Source organism: Lycorma delicatula, chromosome 1 (genome assembly GCF_047948215.1).
Source record: "Lycorma delicatula isolate Av1 chromosome 1, ASM4794821v1, whole genome shotgun sequence".
In the NCBI taxonomy this organism is placed as follows: Eukaryota; Metazoa; Arthropoda; class Insecta; order Hemiptera; family Fulgoridae; genus Lycorma; species Lycorma delicatula.
The window spans coordinates 339822959-339846134 of record NC_134455.1 but is presented as its reverse complement, the minus strand read 5'-3'; the positions used below and the strand labels follow the sequence as shown (position 1 = coordinate 339846134).

At 30.5% G+C, this 23176-nt stretch overlaps 1 protein-coding gene across 5 annotated transcripts in view; it reads right to left on the bottom strand.

The window, feature by feature from the left end:
- The window catches only part of LOC142334331 (furin-like protease 1), a 427570-nt gene that overhangs the window by 88237 nt on the left and 316157 nt on the right, over positions 1-23176 (bottom strand). For all 5 annotated transcript variants that reach the window (XR_012758822.1, XR_012758823.1, XM_075382285.1 and 2 more), the window contains exon 3: positions 11212-11310. Coding sequence is in view for 3 of the 5 variants with exons in the window: in XM_075382285.1 (XP_075238400.1) it covers positions 11212-11310 (99 nt within the window). In the remaining 2 variants the exon portion in view is untranslated. The remainder of the gene's footprint in view (positions 1-11211; positions 11311-23176) is intronic.

The window sequence follows — 23176 nt, the reverse complement described above, 5'->3', positions numbered from 1 at the left end:
TTGTTATTAAACTAAAAGTATTTACAAGTAACTATTTTTGAAGTCGGTGCCAGCCAACACAGATTAAACAAAGATACGTAGTCAGAACCTTAACCGGCCGCTAGGCGGCTATTCGAAATTCTCACATGTAAAATGGGATCTCAAGAGCATACAAGAGAGAGCATCACGCGATTATATCATGTTGAGTTCGCAAAGGCATATATACTTGGTGATAATATACAGACTTGAGGGTCTATAAAGTATTTTTATGTCATATTTTTTTATGTCGCATTTTTATTGTGGTGTTATATTTTCGTAGAGCTCATTTTATTGCAATAAAACTTCTTTACCAGTTTTGCATTGTTTGAAAGTAGGATTTGTATTATATAGATGACTTCAAAAATAGTTACTGGTTGTAAATACTTTAGTTAGTAATTAAAAATATAATTATATTATTTTTAATTTTAACCTGAAGAAAAGGTGTCAGATGAATCGGTGGAATTTAGAGAAGCTTGAGGAAGAGGAGGTAAAGAGGATTTTTGAGGAGGACATCGCAAGAGGTCTGAGTAAAAAAGATAAGGTAGAAAATGTAGAAGAAGAATGGGAGAATGTTAAAAAGGAAATTCTTAAATCAGCAGAAGCAAACTTAGGCGGAATAAAGAGAACTGGTAGAAAACCTTGGGTTTCAGACGATATATTGCAGCTGATGGATGAACGTAGAAAATATAAGAATGCTAGTGATGAAGAAAGTAAAAGGAACTATCGGCAATTAAGAAATGCTATAAACAGGAAGTGCAAACTGGTGAAAGAAGAGTGGATTAAAGAAAAGTGTTCAGAAGTGGAAAGAGAAATGAACATTGGTAAAATAGACGGAGCATACAGGAAAGTTAAGGAAAATTTTGGGGTACATAAATTAAAATGTAATAATGTGTTAAACAAAGATGGTACACCAATATATAATACGAAAGGTAAAGTCGATAGATGGCTGGAATATATTGAAGAGTTATACGGAGGAAATGAATTAGAAAATGGTGTTATAGAGGAAGAAGAGGAAGTTGAGGAGGATGAAATGGGAGAAACAATACTGAGATCTGAATTTAAGAGAGCATTAAAAGATTTAAATGGCAGAAAGGCTCCTGGAATAGACGGAATACCTGTAGAATTACTGCGCAGTGCAGGTGAGGAAGCGATTGATAGATTATACAAACTGGTGTGTAATATTTATGAAAAAGGGGAATTTCCATCAGACTTCAAAAAAAGTGTTATAGTTATGATACCAAAGAAAGCAGGGGCAGATAAATGTGAAGAATACAGAACAATTAGTTTAACTAGTCATGCATCAAAAATCTTAACTAGAATTTTATACAGAAGAATTGAGAGGAGTGTGGAAGAAGTATTAGGATAAGACCAATTTGGTTTCAGGAAAAGTATAGGGACAAGGGAAGCAATTTTACGCCTCAGATTAATAGTAGAAGGAAGATTAAAGAAAAACAAACCCACATACTTGGCGTTTATAGACCTAGAAAAGGCTTTCGATAACGTAGACTGGAATAAAAGTTCAGAATTTAAAAAAAATTAGGGTTCAAATACAGAGATAGAAGAACAATTGCTAACATGTACAGGAACCAAACAGCAACAATAACAATTGAAGAACATAAGAAAGAAGCCCTAATAAGAAAGGGAGTCCGACAAGGATGTTCCCTATCGCCGTTACTTTTTAATCTTTACATGGAACTAGCAGTTAATGATGTTAAAGAACAATTTAGATTCGGAGTAACAGTACAAGGTGAAAAGATAAAGATGCTACGATTTGCCTGATGATATAGTAATTCTAGCCGAGAGTAAAAAGGATTTAGAAGAAACAATGAACGGCATAGATGAAGTCCTACGCAAAAACTATCGCATGAAAATAAACAAGAACAAAACAAAAGTAATGAAATGTAGTAGAAATAACAAAGATGGACCACTGAATGTGAAAATAGGAGGAGAAAAGATTATGGAGGTAGAAGAATTTTGTTATTTGGGAAGTAAAATTACTAAAGATGGACGAAGCAGGAGCGATATAAAATGCCGAATAGCACAAGCTAAACGAGCCTTCAGTAAGAAATATAATTTGTTTACATCAAAAATGAATTTAAATGTCAGGAAAAGATTTTTGAAAGTGTATGTTTGGAGTGTCGCTTTATATGGAAGTGAAACTTGGACAATCGGAGTATCTGAGAAGAAAAGATTAGAAGCTTTTGAAATGTGGTGCTATAGGAGAATGTTAAAAATCAGATGGGTGGATAAAGTGACAAATGAAGAGGTATTGCGGCAAATAGATGAAGAAAGTAGCATTTGGAAAAATATAGTTAAAAGAAGAGACAGACTTATAGGCCACATACTAAGGCATCCTGGAATAGTCGCTTTAATATTGGAAGGACAGGTAGATGGGAAAAATTGTGTAGGCAGGCCACGTATGGAGTATGTAAAACAAATTGTTGGGGATGTAGGATGTAGAAGGTATACTGAAATGAAACGACTAGCACTAGATAGGGAATCTTGGAGAGCTGCATCAAACCAGTCAAATGACTGAAGACAAAAAAAAACAAAATTATTTTTAAGTTTGTGTTTTTTTTTATTGTTTATACATTATTTTATTTCACAATTTTTAGTGGTATCTAGTACATATATACATTTTTATATAATTAAAATATGGGTAGGCCTACTAAACGCGCTACTCAAATGAGACAGCGACGTTCAAAGGAAAGTTGCTAAGAAAGGAATGATCTTTTAAAGAAAATAAAGAAAGAAATGTCATGAATAATTCCGCAGAGAATTCTCAACAACTAGAATGTAGTCTCTCACAAATGAGAAGGTACAACAGTGGATTCTTATGGAATGAAAATCTAGAGGGTCATGTTCATCATGTCAGTTTAATAAGCAATCGTTCAAACGAAACGCAAGAGTTCTGACCGCCTCGGCTTAATATAGCACGAGGAAGGAGAGTTACCGGAAGCTAGCTAATAAAATTTGATAACGAGACTACTGGTCTTAGAATGAAAGATGTTGATGTATTCCAAGCGACAAAGGGATACGGATATGCCGAGCGCAGAATGCTATCTCTAATATTAAGCTGGGTTGTAACTGTTCACAAAACTGCAGAGTACAACTCTCGACGAGGCAGTAATAGACTCGGTAAGAAAAAATTTGTCAAGGGGCAGATTTATGCCCCTCTTAGTTAAGTTAAAACTCTAGAGAGCATCGCCTTGTTTGATTTGGACCCGAATAAGTTATTAAATAAACCACATGATGAGAAAGCTCTCACAGAAATGATGAGGCTGCGTAATCTATCCAATTTATAGGTTTCATTATTGCGAGTAGACATTTGGACAAGGTTTGCGAGTACCCGGTTTACAATAACTACAGAATATTATTTATTGCAAAAATTAAAATATTTAACTCACTTCATACGGGGAGATGTTGGTTGGAAGCTTGTTGTATGTTCATTTAATATTGCAAAATTAGAATTTATTATTGGACAATATAAATATAAATATTTACATTACAATTTTGCAATTAGAAATAATACACCTTTTCACAATTTTGTATAAATATTAAATGTAGGTTTATTAAATGTAGGTGGAGTTTAGAAAAAAAATGATTGTTTAAGGAAGAAAAATATAGAAAGAAATGCCATGAATATTTCCACGGAGACTAAACAATGATAATATGGACTGTTATTAAATCCTAGTCATACAGGTAACAGATCAACACTGTATTGGTGGGAGCGATCAGCAGCTAACGGTGTCGAGTCGTTCTGTTTTTTTGGTATTTTTCCTAACATTATTTGAGGATTTGGTTAAAATTTATATGAGACCATTCCGAAAGTATACTCTTTCGATCTTCCGGAAAAAACGTGGTAAAAATCGGTTTATTAAAGTCGGAGATATTGCGTAACATAATTAAAAAATAAATATAGTCGAATCGATATAAATTCCTCCTTTTTTGAAGTCTGTTAATAAAACTAGTCAATAATTAGAATAAACATAAAATTATCAAGACATTATTAACACACTGTCTCATTTAAGTGAATAACTGTATGTATTGAAATTAAATTAGCCTCCATCAAGTTGCATCACTACAATGCACATTAATTACATCATCTAGGTATCTAAGTGATCTGTTTCATTTTATCTTCAGCGGAGGTGAGATAAAAGGAAAAAAAATATTCTATCATTCCTACTCAATGATAATGATGATTTAGGAAGAAAAAGAAACTTTTTTTTTGAAAAGCTGGAATCTGAGTAGTATATTTCTATTTACTTAGCCTCGAATTTCACGCAATGAAACTATTAAAACTCGAATCCCCGTGTGTGAGTGTGTGTGCGCGCGTTTCATATTTACAAAATACTGTTTTCTGCAGCATTATAACACTAAATAATCAGATAACCTTTTTTTAATGTTATGAATGCTTAAGTATTCGAGAGTTACTCTTCAGTAAGCTTTTGTGAAATTTAAAATTTATTAAAAAACACTTAATTAAATAAAGAATGTTCTTAGCCCTTTTTTATAAAACTAAATAATTTTATACGTAGTAACTTCAGCCATTTTTGTTCGTTTATCAGACTTTCGGTTCGATAATACTATAATACAAATAAATGTTCATTCTTGATTCTTAATATTTTTTTTAATTTAAAAGATAAACTTTTTTTATAACGTCATGATTATCTCTGCGGAAAATCCCTTGGGATTCCCATTATCTAGCTAGATAGCAGATAGCTTTTTTACAAAATCGAGGTGAAAAATTAGTTAATATTTTGTTAATATATGATGAAAACTATTATTATATCAAATGTGTGGTGATTGTCACAAATAAATCAATGAAAATAAAAGAAAAATAAAGGCGTCTAATTTTTTTTTATTACTTTTATTTACCAATCGCTAATGAATTATAAGTCATTAGCGACTTATCATTGTAATGTAACTGTGCCGGTAAATGTACAGTCTTGTACCAACCTCAGGCGTTTAATTTAATTTATTAATAATATACGATTCACATATGAAGGACAGAAAATTAATTATCCTTGATTACTTCATAACAAAGGATGATAAATTAGAACTTGAAATTTTCTGAATTTTTATGATGGCAGTTGTTCCTACTCAACTAACCGATTATAATAGCTATAAAAAGTATACCTGTATATGATAACGGATAGAAAATTTGAAATAATAATAATAAAATAAAATAAAAAATAATAAAAAGTTGATTACAAATTAGAAATAATTTTTTATGAATATTTGCTTACAATTCGTCGTAATCTAATACATATTGACAAAAGAACAAAAACAGTTCACTGAAGTAATATAAATAAAGATGTATCATTTAAAATGATTTATACTGAAAGAAAAATTCGAAGTTTTTTAAAATCTTAATTAATAAACTTAAAAAAAAAATCTGAGGATAGCAATTCATTGAAAACAAAGAGATGATCTATGTAAGTAATAAATAAATTTTTAATATTTCTTATCGCCTTATAAATGTAAACGTAGTACATTACGTGTTTATATAATTAATACAAACTGTTTAAATGTATATGATACACACAAAGTATAACACGTATTATTAATTAACGCGCGCACTAATATTACATTTAGATTACACATGTGCATCAGTAGTAATACTACGCTGATTAATGTGATTAGCTGTTACCGTGACTAACGTGAAACTAACATCTTATTACCGATTAATATTATATCATACTAGCAGACCCGACAATGTTTCGCTGTTGCTAGATTTGAGTACATATATAGATTAAATGAACACAATTGAAATTTTGATAAAACATTAACAAAATGAACATTACGGAACTTCACAAAATATAACTTTTCCCTTTCCTTTTCCCATTGTCATTTTTACCATATTCCTTTTCCCCGTTTTCCCTTTCCTCATTTCCCACATTTTCCCCTTTTCATTCCTTTTCCCTTTCCTTCCCTCATTTATCTTTTCCTTATTTCCCTTTTTCTTTTTCCCAAAATCAAAGTTTTTGGGGATTTTGGGCTTTTTTGGATACTTTTAGTTCAGTCAGCTGGAATCAAAAGGGGAGGTGCACAACTAGAAGTTACAATAGTCCTAAATAAAAAATTTCAACATTCTACGGCTAATTGTTTTTGAGTTATGCGAGAGATACGTACATACTTACGTACTTACCTACAGACGTCACGCTGAAATCGTAAATTGTTCGCGATTATAATACTTCCTTGTACGGACAAGGAAGTGAAAATAGTAACCGATTTTAGATAGTTACGTCTTCCTTAGAAATTCTTCCTTAGGAAATAACAATCGATTCGAGAAAATCGCGTTGAAACTGACCGGGATTGTTTCCGGGAAAGTGCACAACCTCTAGTCGAAAGATGCACACGCGCCGTCAGGGGTAAAAATTTAATGAAATAAAAATTGCACTGCAGTAAAATTGTCAAAAACGGGGATTCTTTCCCCCGTCCTTGCACGGTGTTACCGTAATAAAGCGACTATTATTTCAATAGACTTGAAATACCTCTTTTGGGTGGTAAATTGATTTAAATCTACATGTACTTTCTTTTAGTTGGTCCTTTATTTCTTTTTGTTTATACAAGAATAATTATTTATAAAAAAAGAAATATTATTTACTTACTACTGGCCTCACTACAAAACTTTTGAAAAAAGTTAGTGTTTGCAAGGCAATAAATGAGTTAACTTCAAACTGCGTTCAAAATGATTAAAAACTTCTTAATATAATGAATAAGTTTTTAAAGTCGGTTATAGAAACGGTCAGAAAAGCGTTTGTGTAATTTACTATAAAATTAACTGCTATTATAATATTCGAAACTCTACGATGATTGCTGTATTTTATTTTGTGTGGTATAAAGTTTTTGTTGCAGTAGTAATCGGGTCTTAAATTTTACAATATATTTTTTTTTACCAGCTCAAAACAGCTATTTTACTACGTCTGTCTGCATTGAAATCAATTGTAACAAAAAACCAGACTACAGATAATTTTTCTTGGTTCATTTTAAACGATGTTACAATTAAAAAGACAGTGTAACAGTTCGGTAACGCAGTTCATTTCAACAAACTACAGATTTACATTCGTCTGTATATAAATGTGAAGGATGCAAGTGATATGTAGATCAACAGTAGAGGATAAAGACGCATAAAAAGTAAATTACACAAACGCTTTTCTGACCGTTTCTATAACCGACTTTAAAAACTTATTCATTATATTAAGAAGTTTTTAATCATTTTGAACGCAGTTTGAAGTTAACTCATTTATTGCCTTGCACACACAAAATAAAATACAGCAATCATCGTAGAGTTTCGAATATTATAATAGCAGTTAATTTTATATACAGATTTGAACACTAAATCGTGGATACCGGTATTCTTTAGTGGTTGGGTTTCAATTAACCACACAACCCAATAATGGTCAACCTGAGACTGTATAAGACTACTACAGTTCATTTACATACATATCATCCTCATTCATCCTCTGAAGTAATACCTTACCGGTGGTTCCGGAAGCTAAAAAGAAAAAAACGGCAAGAGAAGATATTGCAATAATTGTGTTTCGGTGTTATAAACGTCGTAAAGAAATTAGATTAATACTTTTTTAACCTTTCCTTACATCATACTGAAAAGCAAACAAGGAGTCCGTAATGACGTGCAGTTAGTTTACTCCTCGATATGCTATAACAATTACGAAATATCAGAACGACAGAAGTTTAATTTATTTCAATAAGATATTTTTTCTGCGTTTTTAAAACAAGTCGGTTACAACAGCAGTCAGCATTCTGTGGCAGTCTTCACGAAAATATGCTTCTTCAACTGAAACAAAAAAATTAGTTCCAAGTAGGTTCTTTTCCAGCCGGGTGAACAATTTACTATCTTTCAATAGTTACGGTTTTCATAATAACAATCGCGTCGTCCCACAACATTATTTTCAGAAAAAAGATATGATTACAACGAAGGTGTAATTACAAACGAATTGTAAAACTACCAAAGTCAAGCGAGAAAATTTTATTCTAGCTTGCCTATGATTTATTTCTGCTTCGTTTGAAATCTTACGTTTACGTTAACTGAAACGTACTTTCACGTACAAGCGCGCCCACACGCTCACCACACACATAAGAAAAGCGGTAAACCTAACTAGTTCGCATATTTCAATTTTTCAATTTAAAACCTATCTAATTTCATAAAACTTGAACCGAGTTAGTTTTTAAAGTAGTTTCTTCAGATAATGTAGATTTTAATTTCTCCTTTAAGACAATAATTACTTTATTTAAATAAATATAGCGAATTTTTATTTATAACTATAATTTATCAAACTATAGGACCAAACATGATGATATGACAATAAAACTTTGCAACAACAGAAGCCAGCATTCATAATTAACCGAAATAAGTTGTAAAAGGTTCACTGCTCAGTGTTCATACATTGTTTCAAGTCAAAGTTATGTAAGTTATAAGTTTTATTACCGTACATTTTAATAAATCACCCTCGTGAAGTTCGTAATACTCGGTATTCTTGGGCAGAATAATATTACTTGGTACTCCATAACTTTACATTTAAACAGATAGAGCTGCTGACTTTTTTCAATGGATGAAGGAGGTGATTCATAGAGATAATTAAGTGAACTATAAATACCTGTGTCACATAAGGTGACTTTGAAATGTAAAATTAATATTATTCTTTTTGCTACAACAAAACGTTTAAATAAAATCGTCAGAACATAAGAGAAAAAACAGTAACCTTAAACGGTTGATGTTGAAAAATCAATGGAAACCTTAAACAGCAATAATTAGCAATTATTATTATTGTTATAATAATAATATTATTATTTACAGAAACTTACTAGCAATAATAATTGCTGTTCAACTTTAAAAATTTATAGGACTTTTATTTCTTTATAAGACTAGTATCACAATGACTGACAGACCAGTTAAGTAAGAATCAAGATTTATTCCTCGGGGACACAATCATATGCGTTACACAAATGACAAATAGATTTTCTCCGATTCGTTTACTCGTCTTCCGGTTGAAATATTACATGTCATATCATATAATAACATTTATTGCCTTGTGTTATATTTACGTATCTGTAGGATTTAAATGTCATTCGATTTATCATGAAATTCGGAAAATTGCAATAATTTATTTCTTCAATCTTTACAAATACTGAGCTAATATTCGTTATATAAATACACCGCAATCTTTTTTAAAATTATCTTAAGTTTTGTTTAACAATTCGGCTATATATCTTTTGTCCTCTTTTATTATAATATGGTTATTCTTTTCTGGAGTAAATCGTCACATAAGCTAAATCTTTAAAATTCACAAACAGGTAAGAATAAAAATTGGTCTTAGGATACAGCAACTCCTGCTGGCATAAATTTAATTAACTTTACGTAATACCATCCCTATTTTACTTATGTTCTAATTTTTCGATTTTATTAAACCGAATTAAGCATATTTAATCACGGCAAAGATATTAACAAACATTGCATAAAGAATAATATTCATATTTCACATTAAAGTTCACCCCTTACGTGACAGTGGTTTTGTTTATCTTGCTTCCATTTTCTCAACGAATCACTTTCTTCTTCAACTGGAAAAAATCGGCATCTCTAATCTGTTTAAATTTAAAGTTAAGGAGTGCCAACTAATTTTATTCTACTCAAGAAAACCGGGTATTTCGAACTGTACGACTGAGATTAATTAAAATTTCTGATAATACAAACTAATTTTTCGATTTTTCATTAAAATAGTACTTTTTCATTTTGTTTTACAATAAATTTTAATGCTTCTTATAAATTTAGGATAGAATTGATTTTGAAGCGTTCTAAAACTGTTTGTAAATTTTTATAAATAAAATAAAAGTTAAATAAATTATTTATTCCGTAGCTCAATTCGACTGAAAAAAAAACGCATAAGAAGACGAATAACTAATTACTCATGAAACACGATAAGTAAAATAAATCACTCGTTCGCGAAATTATTTGTGCGTTAGGACTAACTTAAAGATCAAACACAGATCTTAGGAACACGGTCCGGTCGCAGAACTTAAAAAATTTGTTAATGGTAAATGGGTGACATTTACGATCTATTGCACAGAAATATATCTACCTTTCACCGAAAACCGCAAATAAACTCGATTTTGTTACTAGTAATTTAATAGATAAAAAACTATTCGCAAAAAACCGCACCCATAAATGCTCCCAATGGCAACGCATAAATGTGAATTCGCTCTAATCGGCATTATAGTGTCAGCGATATTCAAGAGTCTAGATCTAAACAGATATTCATAAATCAATTATGGCGTTAACAGATATATAAAAAATTTCATATGAACGAATAATATCAGTAACTGGTTTCTTAAAACTTGATTTATAATTACAAACGTTAGTAATTAAAACTGCTGTTTGGCTTTTAGCTCTTATACGTAGTTACGTAAGCCTAACGTCGGGAAATAAAAATACTCGGTTTACATGCATTTAATGAAATAATACAACATTATTCCATTTTACAATAAACATCATGATCTTTGCTATCAAAAGCCCTCGAAAGGTCAAAAAGTTTTGATTTTCAAAGTAGAAGAAGAATGGGATGGGATCAAATGAAATCAAAATGCTGATGAAAAATAAATAGGACCGATCGAGAGAATGGAACTGATGATATCAGATATCTTAAATATCTTAGGCGCCGGTATTACACGAGTAATTTTTAAACACGCATGTGCTCAGTACACAGGGAATACGTGTTAGATTCTGTAACCGACGAAAATAAATATTAATTTTTTCTGTTTATATATTAAGTGAATATTAATCAAGTACACTAAAAATATTTCGGTTTTAATTTGAAGTTTTAATTTTCAAAGTTTTATCGTTTTCATCAGTTTTAACTTTCATCGGGCGATTTGCGATTTAATATTATTACAAAAATTAGGCTAAAGTTTTGCAACTCATGTTAAATCTTCTTAACTGGTGGTCTGTGGTCTTATTAACATTACTTTAATAATTATAAAATAATGGAAATATTACTTAAGATTGCAAAAACATATCTAATGTAATATAGATATCACGTCTATCAGCTAGCTATAGGTTTGATTGCAATCAGATGTAAATATTAAATAAAGTATATTCAATAATTTATTTTAATACACAAAAACAATATAAGAATACTATAATTACATAATAATTAATTTCAAATGACTTACCTGTGTTTCTGATAAAAGGTTTTCGTGATATTCAGGGCTAGGATTTACAGAACGCCGTGCGACCCCCGGGTGTTGTAAATGATAACAGTCTGGGAATATCTAAAAAAAAAAAAAAAAAAAAAAAAACAAATCAGTAACAGTGTTAAATAAAATAAAATATGTATTTATTTCATACATAATTTTAAATCTCAAGAGTAATAATATTTTCTGACGTGGAAGTGTGTCGATAAAATTAATCAGTGGTTCGTAATTCGTATGGTATGAATAACTATTCCGATAATTTTTTTCTTCAAATTTCTCTATTAAGTTCATGGATTAAGTTTTTAAAAAATTTACTTATATTTTTTTACTCTGAACTTCAGTAAAAAATATTTTTTTTTAAAGGAAAACAAAAAATGATTTGTAAATTTTATTACCGCTCTAGAAGGGCGACTCAGGTGGAAGACAGAAAAGGTCGTGCTTAAAGACAAGAGCGTTTGAATGTCAATTTCCACGAGGTGGGCTGGAAACAATGTACAATATATAAAACATGATTAAAATATGTACAGTATTTCTTCTTCGTGTGAGAGTAAAGAATAGAATTTCAAAATTTTATTACCTTGATAAGGACTTTTATACGAGTTAGAAACCTTACCGGTTGCTAGAAAAATGCAAACATTGTTGACTTAAACTGATCAAAATAAGATAATTAATGTCGAACGGTTAAAAGTGCCAATCGATAAGTGTCTTGACACAGCAGGATTTTGGAGGCTTTGTAGTCTTAACAAAAATATAAAACCAGTTTTCAATTATCCGCGTAACTTTATCATTTTTTAAAATCGCTAGAAAAAATCTCGCTCACATAAAATTATATTCCTGTAATACACTTACTAGTTTTAAATTTATTGCAATCTTATGCGTTTCACTAAGAATATATTAAAAATAAAGAATTATACGTATAAATTTTAAGATGAATACTTAGTAAATTATTCTTTTTAGATGGCAAAATATTTCCATAGGGTCCAAAATTAAACGTGTACTTTTAAAAAAAAAACTTAAATTATTTGCAATTTTTAGATATCAATTAAAAAGTCTTTTCTTTTAATAATTCATCTTGAAAACGATCGAGGGATAATGTAATAAAATATAGGCAAACAAAGCGGCCGGTCCTCATGGCGGATTGTCATCCGGAAAATTCTAGAATCCTCAGGATAGAGAAGGTCGAAATTTTTCATGCTGTACTAAATTTCAATACCGTAAAACCAGGTACCAATTCAGATATATCTAGGAAATTAATTATTCATATTAAAAAGAAACCGGAGATAGAGATAAATAGATATTTAAATTGTTATATTTATAGTAATGTTACAACCTTGTAATATTACTATTATTTTCTACAATTTATTTTTCAGAAATACACTCTTCAGTTTAGAGATCAAAACAAAGTTAAAAGAATTATTTAACGAGAACATTACGAAGAGAGAAATTCGGTTTAAAGATAAAAATGAATAAAACAAAAGTCATTTATCAATATGATGAGATGCGGCTTAGGAGAATATTGATGGTTTAAATATTATTAGATATTAATCTTCTCTAACCTATTGAACCCAACGTATCAAATCCAAATTTTTTTATATTTTACCTAAATCCGAGTAAAGATTGAAGACGTAGTATGTACGTATAATTTAAAGATTTTGTTATTTAGATAGAAAAGTTACAAAGAATGAACGAAGTAAGGAAATATCCAAAACGACAGGAGTGAACAGATCAGGTAGAAAACTATCTGTTAATTATCAAATACACATAAATTTAGGATTAAAAAGAAATTATTAAACGTATTTGTATGAACCGAAATTTTCCTATTGTGTCAAGGACGTGCATAAATGACCGTTTTAATATAAAGAAAGCACACGGGTACATTTATTTTTTGCTTTATACTATCTGCCACAAATTTTATTATACTTTAAATGAAAAAAAAACCTAAGGTAAAAGAGTCGCAAATCTGAGTCATTTTATCTAAGAATAATGATGTTCACTTTGAAATCCTACGGTACGCTATGTATGAAGTAAATCATTTGAATTTTGATCGGTTCGGCATTTTGATATGTTCCAGTGAATGCTACTTGGTGAACTAAGCGACAGGAAACCGCTTCCCTCCTAGATTTCCTTAGTGTGGTCTGACGAGCTTGTTATTTTTGAGAACGAATATGGAATTTTCAAGGACGAATTGAGAATCGTTTCGGGTACGTTACCCGTCAAACAACATACACGACGCTGAAGCGATCGATGTCGACGAACATGTACGTTTGAAAACTGAAAAAGGAAACAATAGAGGCAAAGTAAGACTATAGGCACAAACAAGTCAAAACTTGAGGTACCCATATGGCGTGTAAACATCTTTAGGTTAAACGATTATTCTAAAGACCGTTAAATAGAGAATCGAACTAGTCGAATAAATGACAAATAAAAAATCGACTATCCTACGAACAATTTTTTTTCGTCACTAGCCGGTGTCATTAATTCTGTACGCATATTACACATCAGTGTAATAATCTCTATGCTCGATCTCGAAACAAAACTGGAAGTTCAATAAGCTAAAATAAATAAAAGAGGTCTACAAATAAATAAAAAAGTTTAGTAATGACGAACGAACTGTAAGCAAAAAGTTATAAAGTAAGGTAAGGTAAGGTAAGGTAAGGTAAGGTAAGGTAAGGTAAGTGGAAAGGACAGCTGAATAAAAAATATAGTTTGTGATTTTTCCAATGCTTAAACAAAAACTTGATTCACATTCTTCTACGACACAGAGGTAATCGATGGGATTCTAAATAAAAATGGTTTAGCGGCGTAAACAGCAGAAGATATATTAAAAAGATGATATAATTTATAACATTGAAGTAATGTACTTCAGAAGTTAACAGAGTTTCCGTAGAGTTTAATGTAAGTTCGTTATAGCAGTAATTTAAGGTTAAAATAAAAGATAGTATTAAATTAGTTTTAGAAATAAATCTATTCAGTAAAAACTTAAATTATTGTAAACTAAATTTTGTATATCGAATAAATGTTCATCTGTGATGTAAAGCGTTCAAAAATCTACGTAAAGAAAGTCTAAAATTAATTTTAAATGCATGTCAGAAGCATGTCATGATAATTCGTTAATCGATAAAAAACCATTCAATAATGACACTGGTACACAAAAGAAAATTAATAAAATCAAATATGTATCATGTTATTACTAAAAGATTTTTTAAAATTTTTTATTATTTAAAAAACTTCTTTTATCTATCTAATTTATCTCTTTATATTTTTAATTGAATAGAACATAGCTCGGAAAAACAGATTCAAATTAATTTATAAAACAATAATAAACCGTGGACGGAGGTGAGTTTTCAACCGTAACGTAATCCCATGCACGGTAATACGGCCTACTCTCACCATTACCGTCAGTTGTAATTAAAAGTTAATGCGCCGAGACTCGCGATGGGGGAAAAAGAGGTGTACGCATGCCGTTTTTATGAGGCAAATTAAAAGGAAGAATATGGAAAATTCCCACCGCAAGGATTAATACCGACTAATTCCATTTAACCCCACAAAGCGTCCCCGGCTTAGTCGTTACATTCTCATAATATCTGGTCGGATGACCTTAAATTAGATACTGTGCTGTTTGTCGGGAAAACACTGGAGTTTTGAAGCACCTTTGAATACTGCTTAAATGCAGTCATGCGTAGACCTTAATCTAATCCTAGACAGGGAATCCAATAAAGTTATTACATAATAAGATTGCAACAGTAAGCACTATTAAGTGAACTATTAAGTGAATTTTACTTTCCTAAAGTAACAATACCTGACATAATTCAAGAATTTATATATTACGACGGATGCAAACCGTATAACTATCTTATATAATCACCACCACTCTCTAAACTGACTTCTTAATTCGGCTTTAAGTTTTGAGAGCACCACTGAATTTATATCAATCCACGCCGTAAAAATCACTACCTTGCTTACCAAAAAACCGATTTAAGCAAAAAAATGAATCACATTCTTCAATGTCAGAGGTACTCGATGGGAATCTAAAAAAATAGTCTAACGGTGAAAACATCAGACATATTCAAATGTTTATAATTTATAACAATGAAACAATGTACTTCAGAAGTTAAAGACTTCCCGTAGAGGTTAAAGTAAGTAAGTTTTTTTAATATTAAAATAAAAAATTATATTAAATTAGGTATAAGAAATCTATTTAGTAAAAAAAGTTATTGTAAACTAAGTTTTGAAATCTTAAATTGAGTAAAAATAATTCATCTATGATCTATCTTCAAATCTATGTAAAGAAAGTCTAAAATTAACTTCAAAAGCATGTCAATGCTATAGCTGGAAGGCTTCAGTAATTAGTGTAAAAGTAATTCTGGTCGGATAGTACCTCTGTAGTCTTAAAAAAAATCACATCTGTTATTGTTATTATTACGTATACGCAACAATATATATTAAGTATTGATACATACACATGCGCAGGCACACATACAGAGATTGAATTCAGCTTGTTGTGAAACACTATTACATTAAAAAATATTGAATAACTAGTAAAAACGGTATTCAACGGGAAAGAAGACCCTCGAATTTTCATTTCGGCTGAATCTTCATTTCGTTTTTGTTGAAAAAGTAAGTGTGCTGAACACAGCGCTTTTTATTTACTTCACCCTGGCAAATATAATTTTACGTTCAAATATAGCTACCGGCCTGATTTTTTTTTAGGATGGAAAATGAATTTTGTAGCACGTGAAAAAAAATGTCTAGCCTGATAGGGATTCGAACCAAAGATTATCCTGATCATTTCAAACAAAATTAGAACCTTATTTATATTTAAGTCATATAATATTTTTCATTGAAAACATGAAAAATTTCTTTAATGTATCGGTAGTATATTTAAAGTGGTGTATAGTATCGATTTGCTATAGTGCTTATTACGCCTTAATAATTTACCAAATATAAACCTGTCTATCGCCGTACACATATAATACAGTCTTCTAAGTAATACTTTAAAGTACCAATAAACCGCAACATGTGTGAATTTTTAAGACGTACAGCAAAATACGACAAAACGTTATACAACAACATACAAATGAATAACATGTCTACTTTCCGTAAAATTCTATTGTTTTGCATAGAAACTCGAATATCTCATACTGCTAAGTAGGTGTATTAAAAATATATTTGCTAAAAATTAATAAAGCAGTGAAATAACCACATGAAATAAAAAGAAAAGACTTTAAAAAATTGTTCATTAAAATTAAGGCGAAAATATTCAAAGCGTTAACCTGTAGTCAGTAAAGAAAATCAATAACTAAGTCAAATTAAATAACTAAAATCAAAATAAAATAACGGTTAAAACAAATTATTAGATCAACATTCATTTTTAATCATGAATAAGCTTTTATTTACACAAATAGAATCCTCTTCAACTAAGAAGCAAAAATTCATACATCATTAGAAAGATACAGGATTTGGAAAGGTAAGGATTTGGAAATCGGTACATTATTATATGTTATGTAAATCAGCTTAGAGATGGTTAGGTATGCTACTCCACGAATGAAGAAAGGAACGCTCCGGGGTATTTGCCTATTAGGAATGGAATGCAAAGTTGGCGGGAGTTTATTACTCCCTACTTTATCGCAGAACCTGGACAGAGTCCCTTGCTGCTGGGTGATTCTATCGGGCGTGTTTTTGAGGTTTATTTTTAGTTAGCGGGTCTTTTTTCAAGTTTTCTTTATTATTATTTAGTATTTTAAGACGGATTTAATTGCATTCCAATCCGTTGTTCAACCAGCCATGCCTATTAGGATCAAGGAAATCTGTAGAAAATCGTAGATTAGCGTCGAAAAACACGAAATTATTAAATAGAAAGAAACTGGTATGTCGAATAGTAAGATTAAAAAACATTTTTAATAAATGGCGTTTCAAAATAAAACAATCTGGACGATTACTCGTTGAAATTATTTGAGAACATTACTTGTTCAGGTTCAACGATAATGAGAATAATTCAGGTGTATTTAATTAATATTATATAAAAATACATCGGTAGAATATTTTTGCTTTTGAGAAAAAACATATTTTTTAAATTTTAAAGTAACTTTTCCTGCTTTTTTGTAATAATTCTGATTAGAGTCAATTTGATGGTTTATGCGACTCTATCCCTCAACTGTACCAACGATACTATAGAACGTGCACCATGTTAGGTACTTATTAGCAAGTCAAAGGTTATACGGTAAAATTAAATTGAATGAGAACTATATAACTCGAACGGGTCGAGTGAGCGGATAGCGGTGCTTGCTTCTGCAAGCATTCACCTTATTATTGCTACCATCCATCTGGCTCTAAGCAGGGGCAATTAAGCCACATTGTAACTTAATGATGAAATGGGCCCGAGAATCCTTTCACTGAACACGGTATATCATTTTCAAAAGAAACAAATCGGATCTAACTGACGATTTCACAATCAACAGAGATCTCTACAATCTTATTCTACGCCGCGTAAAATGTTTACCATTCTTTTTTAAACAGTTTTTGTTTAAATTCGCTCACCGCTAATTTTTTCGATTTTAAAAAAAAAATTACCAGCACTAAAGTGAAACTAAATATAAATTCAAAATCTAGCATTAAAAAAAAAATATTTAAAAAATACGTAGTCTTATATACAGTAAACAAGTTTCTGTTTTATTCCATCGTATTCTAATTATTATTTTTTTTAATTCCTTGCATAATGAGGGATAGAATCGAATGCTTTAGGCAAATCAAACACTTTCCACAAAGAGTTACGATCAAAGAGTTTAGATCGTTCCTTTTAAGCGGGTTTAATGAAAGAGAAAAAAGCTCTCCACCACAAGTGTACCCATTCTCTTTCTATATTTATATTGACAATCAAATATCCTTGATATTCTTAATGAAATTTAAAATGAAAATCATCAAAATAATGTCGACTAATGAGTCTGAAATTGGTTTTCTTTAATTTCCTTTAGTACAATACCGTTTTTATAAAACAAATAAGAAAATGTCCAACAACTGCTTACATTAACTGCACATCTGAAAACCTCGAAGCGTTATATTTAGATGGTAATTTAAAGAATTACCTAGATACGAAATAATAAGAATACATGAAAGATAATTAAACAAACAAACAAACACTTAAGAATCAATACGAAAGAAGTTCTTTTGTAAGATAAAATGTTATTAATTTTAATACATAACAAATAATTCGGATAATTTCGTAAACGTTGTTTGTTTTGTATCTTCATTTAATTTTACAATTACCTTTATGATAATTACGACGATCGTTTGGCAATCGAAACGCAGCGCTTCGGTTAAGTTTTCGACTTTTTTAAAACTTTAAACGATAGTTCTTCAGGATTTCCGTAGTTATTTTACTTTAACGATAGTTAAGCATAACTTATTCTTTGTACACGTTCAATATTAATTTTTAATTTATACCATAAACATTCGCGCTTCTACATTATTTATAACTGCAAAGAGCCAACTCCTTTTCTTAAACTGGTCAAAAATTAAACTTATCAGAAACTGAAGTTATTTCCGGAAAGAATGTAAATAAAATTATTCCCTAAATTAAAAAAAAACAGAAGAAATTAGCATTATCTCATTAAAATTATAGAAATTTACACATATTTTATTCACTTTTTTATTATCCGAAGTTGTACTTTCGTTTGCTATAAGGACTTTCTTCCTAAAAAAACGAACTGATGTTTCTTGAAAATAAATTCTCACTCGATTGACCGGTTCCCGATCCATCGGGAAAAATTTTTTAATTTTTTTTCAAAAATCATTAAACCACCAATAGAACTTAATCGGAAATTAAAAATGTAGTATTTTGTAAATTAAAAAAATCCTACGAGTAAAGTTTTCTATAAATTTATTATGTCGCATTTTTAATGAATTGTTGTCACGATCAGGAGTTCGATTAAAAACGTAAATAAACTACGTCTAAGTAATAATACGTTGAATTATTAATGATTCTTTTCTGTACAAATACATTTGGCATTCAGTTTCTAAACGTAAACACTTACAGCGAACTTATTAATGATTTTTGATGATACGGATATAGTGTAATAAATATATGCGTGAAATTCATACTAATTATCTAATACAATTTGTACTATGCGATTTGTACCTGAAAAAATAATTAGACGTTTGTGATAAATAAAATAATTGTACACTCAGGTAATCATACAAGAGTAAATAACTACAGAACCTGATTTATTAGTTTACGAACAGTCAGGTGGAGTAATTATTGACGAGTTCATTCTCTAATTACCACGAACAACTTTAATATGAAAACTCGTACTTGGAATGAATGGCGTTTATACTCGAACAATTGTGTATCTACGCTATGCCTCTACATCTAGTTTTAGCCATAAACTAGATGTGTCCAATTATTAGAAGTTAGCTAAAAAAATAAAATATAAAAAATTACACTAAACTTGACCATCTCATTTTAACTTAGGAATGTACTTGTACAAAATTATTAACCTCTGACCGCCAGGTGTTCCGTCAAAAATTAAACTATCGTAAAAAAAACGAAAAAAATTAAGTCTAATAACAAGAAATGTTTTGTTTTATATTTTATGATAACAAATAGCTACCGCTGCGAGTTTTAAAAAGGCGACCTTTTTAATAGAAGCGGATAAGTTTTTTCTGTTTTTATTAGGCTTGTTCCAAGGTTGGAAAAAAAGATTAAATTCGCTAAAACCCTCACAGAAACAGGAGGACTTTATACGTTAGTTTTTCTTTTGTACAATTTAAGAGATATTCTGCTGAAATCGGCGGAAAGATAGAAAGTACGACTAGAATAATATGGCCGTTAGATTCATAAGAAACGTTAAGCACTATACAGAGTGAAGCACGAAATGACCCAAGTTTATTTTGGAAATAACTGTTTACGTTAATAAATAAATAAATTAACAAATAAATGTGTTTTACGTTGGCACAAGTGTCAGCAGTTCATAAATATTAGTTTTTTCTCTTTCCGAGTGCGCTGTTTGTGTATCTTTCCAAGATGGCTGGCAAAGGAAGACTGACTGTTGAACACCGCGTACAGGCTGTGATGTTTTTTAATGAAACGAAAAGTGTGGTGCTTACACAAAGATGGTTTCGTGCACGTTTCAAACTCGGTGGTCGCCCTCATATAAAACAATACCTACGTAGACTTTACGAAAGATTTAATAGTAATGGTTTAGCATTTGAGAGTATGCGCGGACGGCCTGCCGATGTTCGTTCTCCACATAATGTCAAAGTTATCAGAGCACCGTTGCTGAGGAGCCCGCGCAGATCAACAAGAAAAGCAGCAGCACAACTTGGAATTTCTAGGAGATCTGTGCAGCGAGTTTTAATAACTGATTTGCATTTTTTCCGACAAAGTAATAGTATTGCCTAAGTTACCGGTTGACGATGAACATCAAACAATGTCATTCGCTGAACGGGCTATGAATCACAATGAATTGATGAACAATGTTTGATTTTCAGATGATGCACATTTTCACCTAGACGGGTTTGTTAATAAAAATAGACAGTGAACAGATAGTGAACATTACCTAAACATACTGCATAAAAAAATGTTGTTCCTCAGCTTCTTGCAAAAAGGTTTCAATTAGAAAAAAAGTGGTTCGTGCAGGATGGAGCCAGACCACACACAGCTAATGTTGTTTTAGATTTTCTGCATGAAACGTTTAACGCAAATGTCATTTTAAACCGATTTCCTAATAGTTTTGCGTGCGGACAGAACAGGCCCTGATCAGTCCTGATTTGAATCCGTGTGATTATTTTCTTTGGAGATTTTGAAAGGAAAAGAATTTTCCCTAAACATCCTCGTACTGTAACGGAACTGCGAGTGCTGATGATTAAGGCGTGCAACGAGATACCCGAAGAAATGTGTCGTCGAATTATTAACAACACAGCAGTTCGTGTTGAAAAAGCTGCTAGGACTTGATGGTGGTCATATTGAACATATTGTGATAACCAGAACATAATCTCCAGGTATAAACAAGTTGTATTTTACTTTTCTGTATTGGGATTCAAATAAATATTTTTTAACCGAACCAAATGTTGAATCATTTCGTGCGCCACTCCACATCAGAATAATGAAACTAAAGTCATCGTAAAGTATGCGCACGCGTGCACTTACAATTCTATTATGTACTAATCTAATGAAAAAAAAGTTAGAGAATGGAGAATCTAGAGAACTAAAAAACCCCACAAGGAAAAGAAGAATCATTATTTTTACATTTCATTTATTTTTTTTACATATAATAAGAGAAAATGAACCTCTCTCTCAAATAACAAGTCGAAAAAGACGATGTTACAAGCCATCTAATTTAGATATACCGTAAACTTACAACAAATGACTAATTCATTGAATGTAAAAAAAAAAAGAAGCGAAGGATGTTTAAAGACGTTACCTCGGGGACGGTCAATCCGTGAGATCCCTCCTGTCAAACGCAGTCCCGAAGATTTAAATGATGACATAACAAAATACTGCTTTTCAATCGGTAACATATATGGCATTACTAAATATTCTTTATCTTTAAAGTAAACTAAACTTACCAGAATCCCTACTCTTCTTTTTATAAATAAGAATCTGTTTAATTTTCAGGTAGTGTAACGGTTTATTAATACAGATACATACCAACTCGTAAGAAATACATTAATAAAATTCTGTAAAAAAGTAAATTTGAATAAATCTTTTCCGGAATATGAGTAAATATCAGAATGTATAAAACTAACTTTTTCTCCAATTTTCATTCTATATATTTACATACATTTTTTTTTACATTCTATATACATTTAAATTATTTACGAATACATTCTTTACGTACGTTATATACAGCTACCTGCATTTGCGGTATAATCTACATTTCTTTTAGCGTAAATTGAATACATTGCGTAAGAAATTAATTTTTTGTATCAATCAGCTCTGTTTAATGCGAAACAATAACTTTCAATAACATACACGTAAGTTAAACTTTTATTATAATTAAAAATTTACGAAAAAGTTAAAAACTAGACAACGAAGAATTCTTTTTGGGTTTTTATCTCTTTTATTATCTATTGTAAAGTCTATCGAGAGGCTAACGCTATTTGTTTTTAATTTAATCGGAAGTTACAGACGGTCAAAGATTACTTTAAGAAAGGAACATCTTCAATTAACGACTGTTTTCCGCTTTAATATCCTTCGGTGTACGTTATCGAGCTGCATGTTATTTTCGTTTTAAGGAAGCGAGATTCCATTTCGAGATTTATATACCTTCTGTGTCTTCTTGACGTCATTCAAAAGTTCAAAACCTATAATATGGGCTAAGCAAAATTTATAATTCAGGTAATTTGGAAAAAACCAACAAATGTCAAAACAGAAAAATTCCGTTCATACATCAACAATTCTCATCTTAAAAACTGCAAAACCAAATGAAAATAATCATCCTCTTGAACGCACAAATAAACGAGTGTAACGAGGTTAATTTCTATGTAAAATTATTTTACTATGAAGCTTTTATTTTGCATTAAATATTTTATTTTCATTACGAGAATAATACTTAAGGTTGTAATTAACAAAAAAACAAAATTTTGTTTGATAATTTAATAACATCTATAATGTAGATGATATTAATACGAAAAATAATACTGCAGTATTTAGTAGAAGTATAACGTTGTTAAAAGAGCGCTCCGGAAAATATAGCGAAATTGTAAGGTAATATGCTATTGCGAGTGCAGATAATATATCTATATTTTTCACCTGATCCTTGAATAATGACGGTGGAATATTTTATTTTCCCCTTAATATTTGTTTTCACATCGATTTTGCTTTAGAGAGAGAATAAAATGTCGAAAGAGCATTCGACATAAGGTAGGTTTTGAAAATTAAATTTATCATTCTCATAAAATAATAAAATTAAATTAAAGTAAAGCGACTTGAGTTTTTCTTTACAGA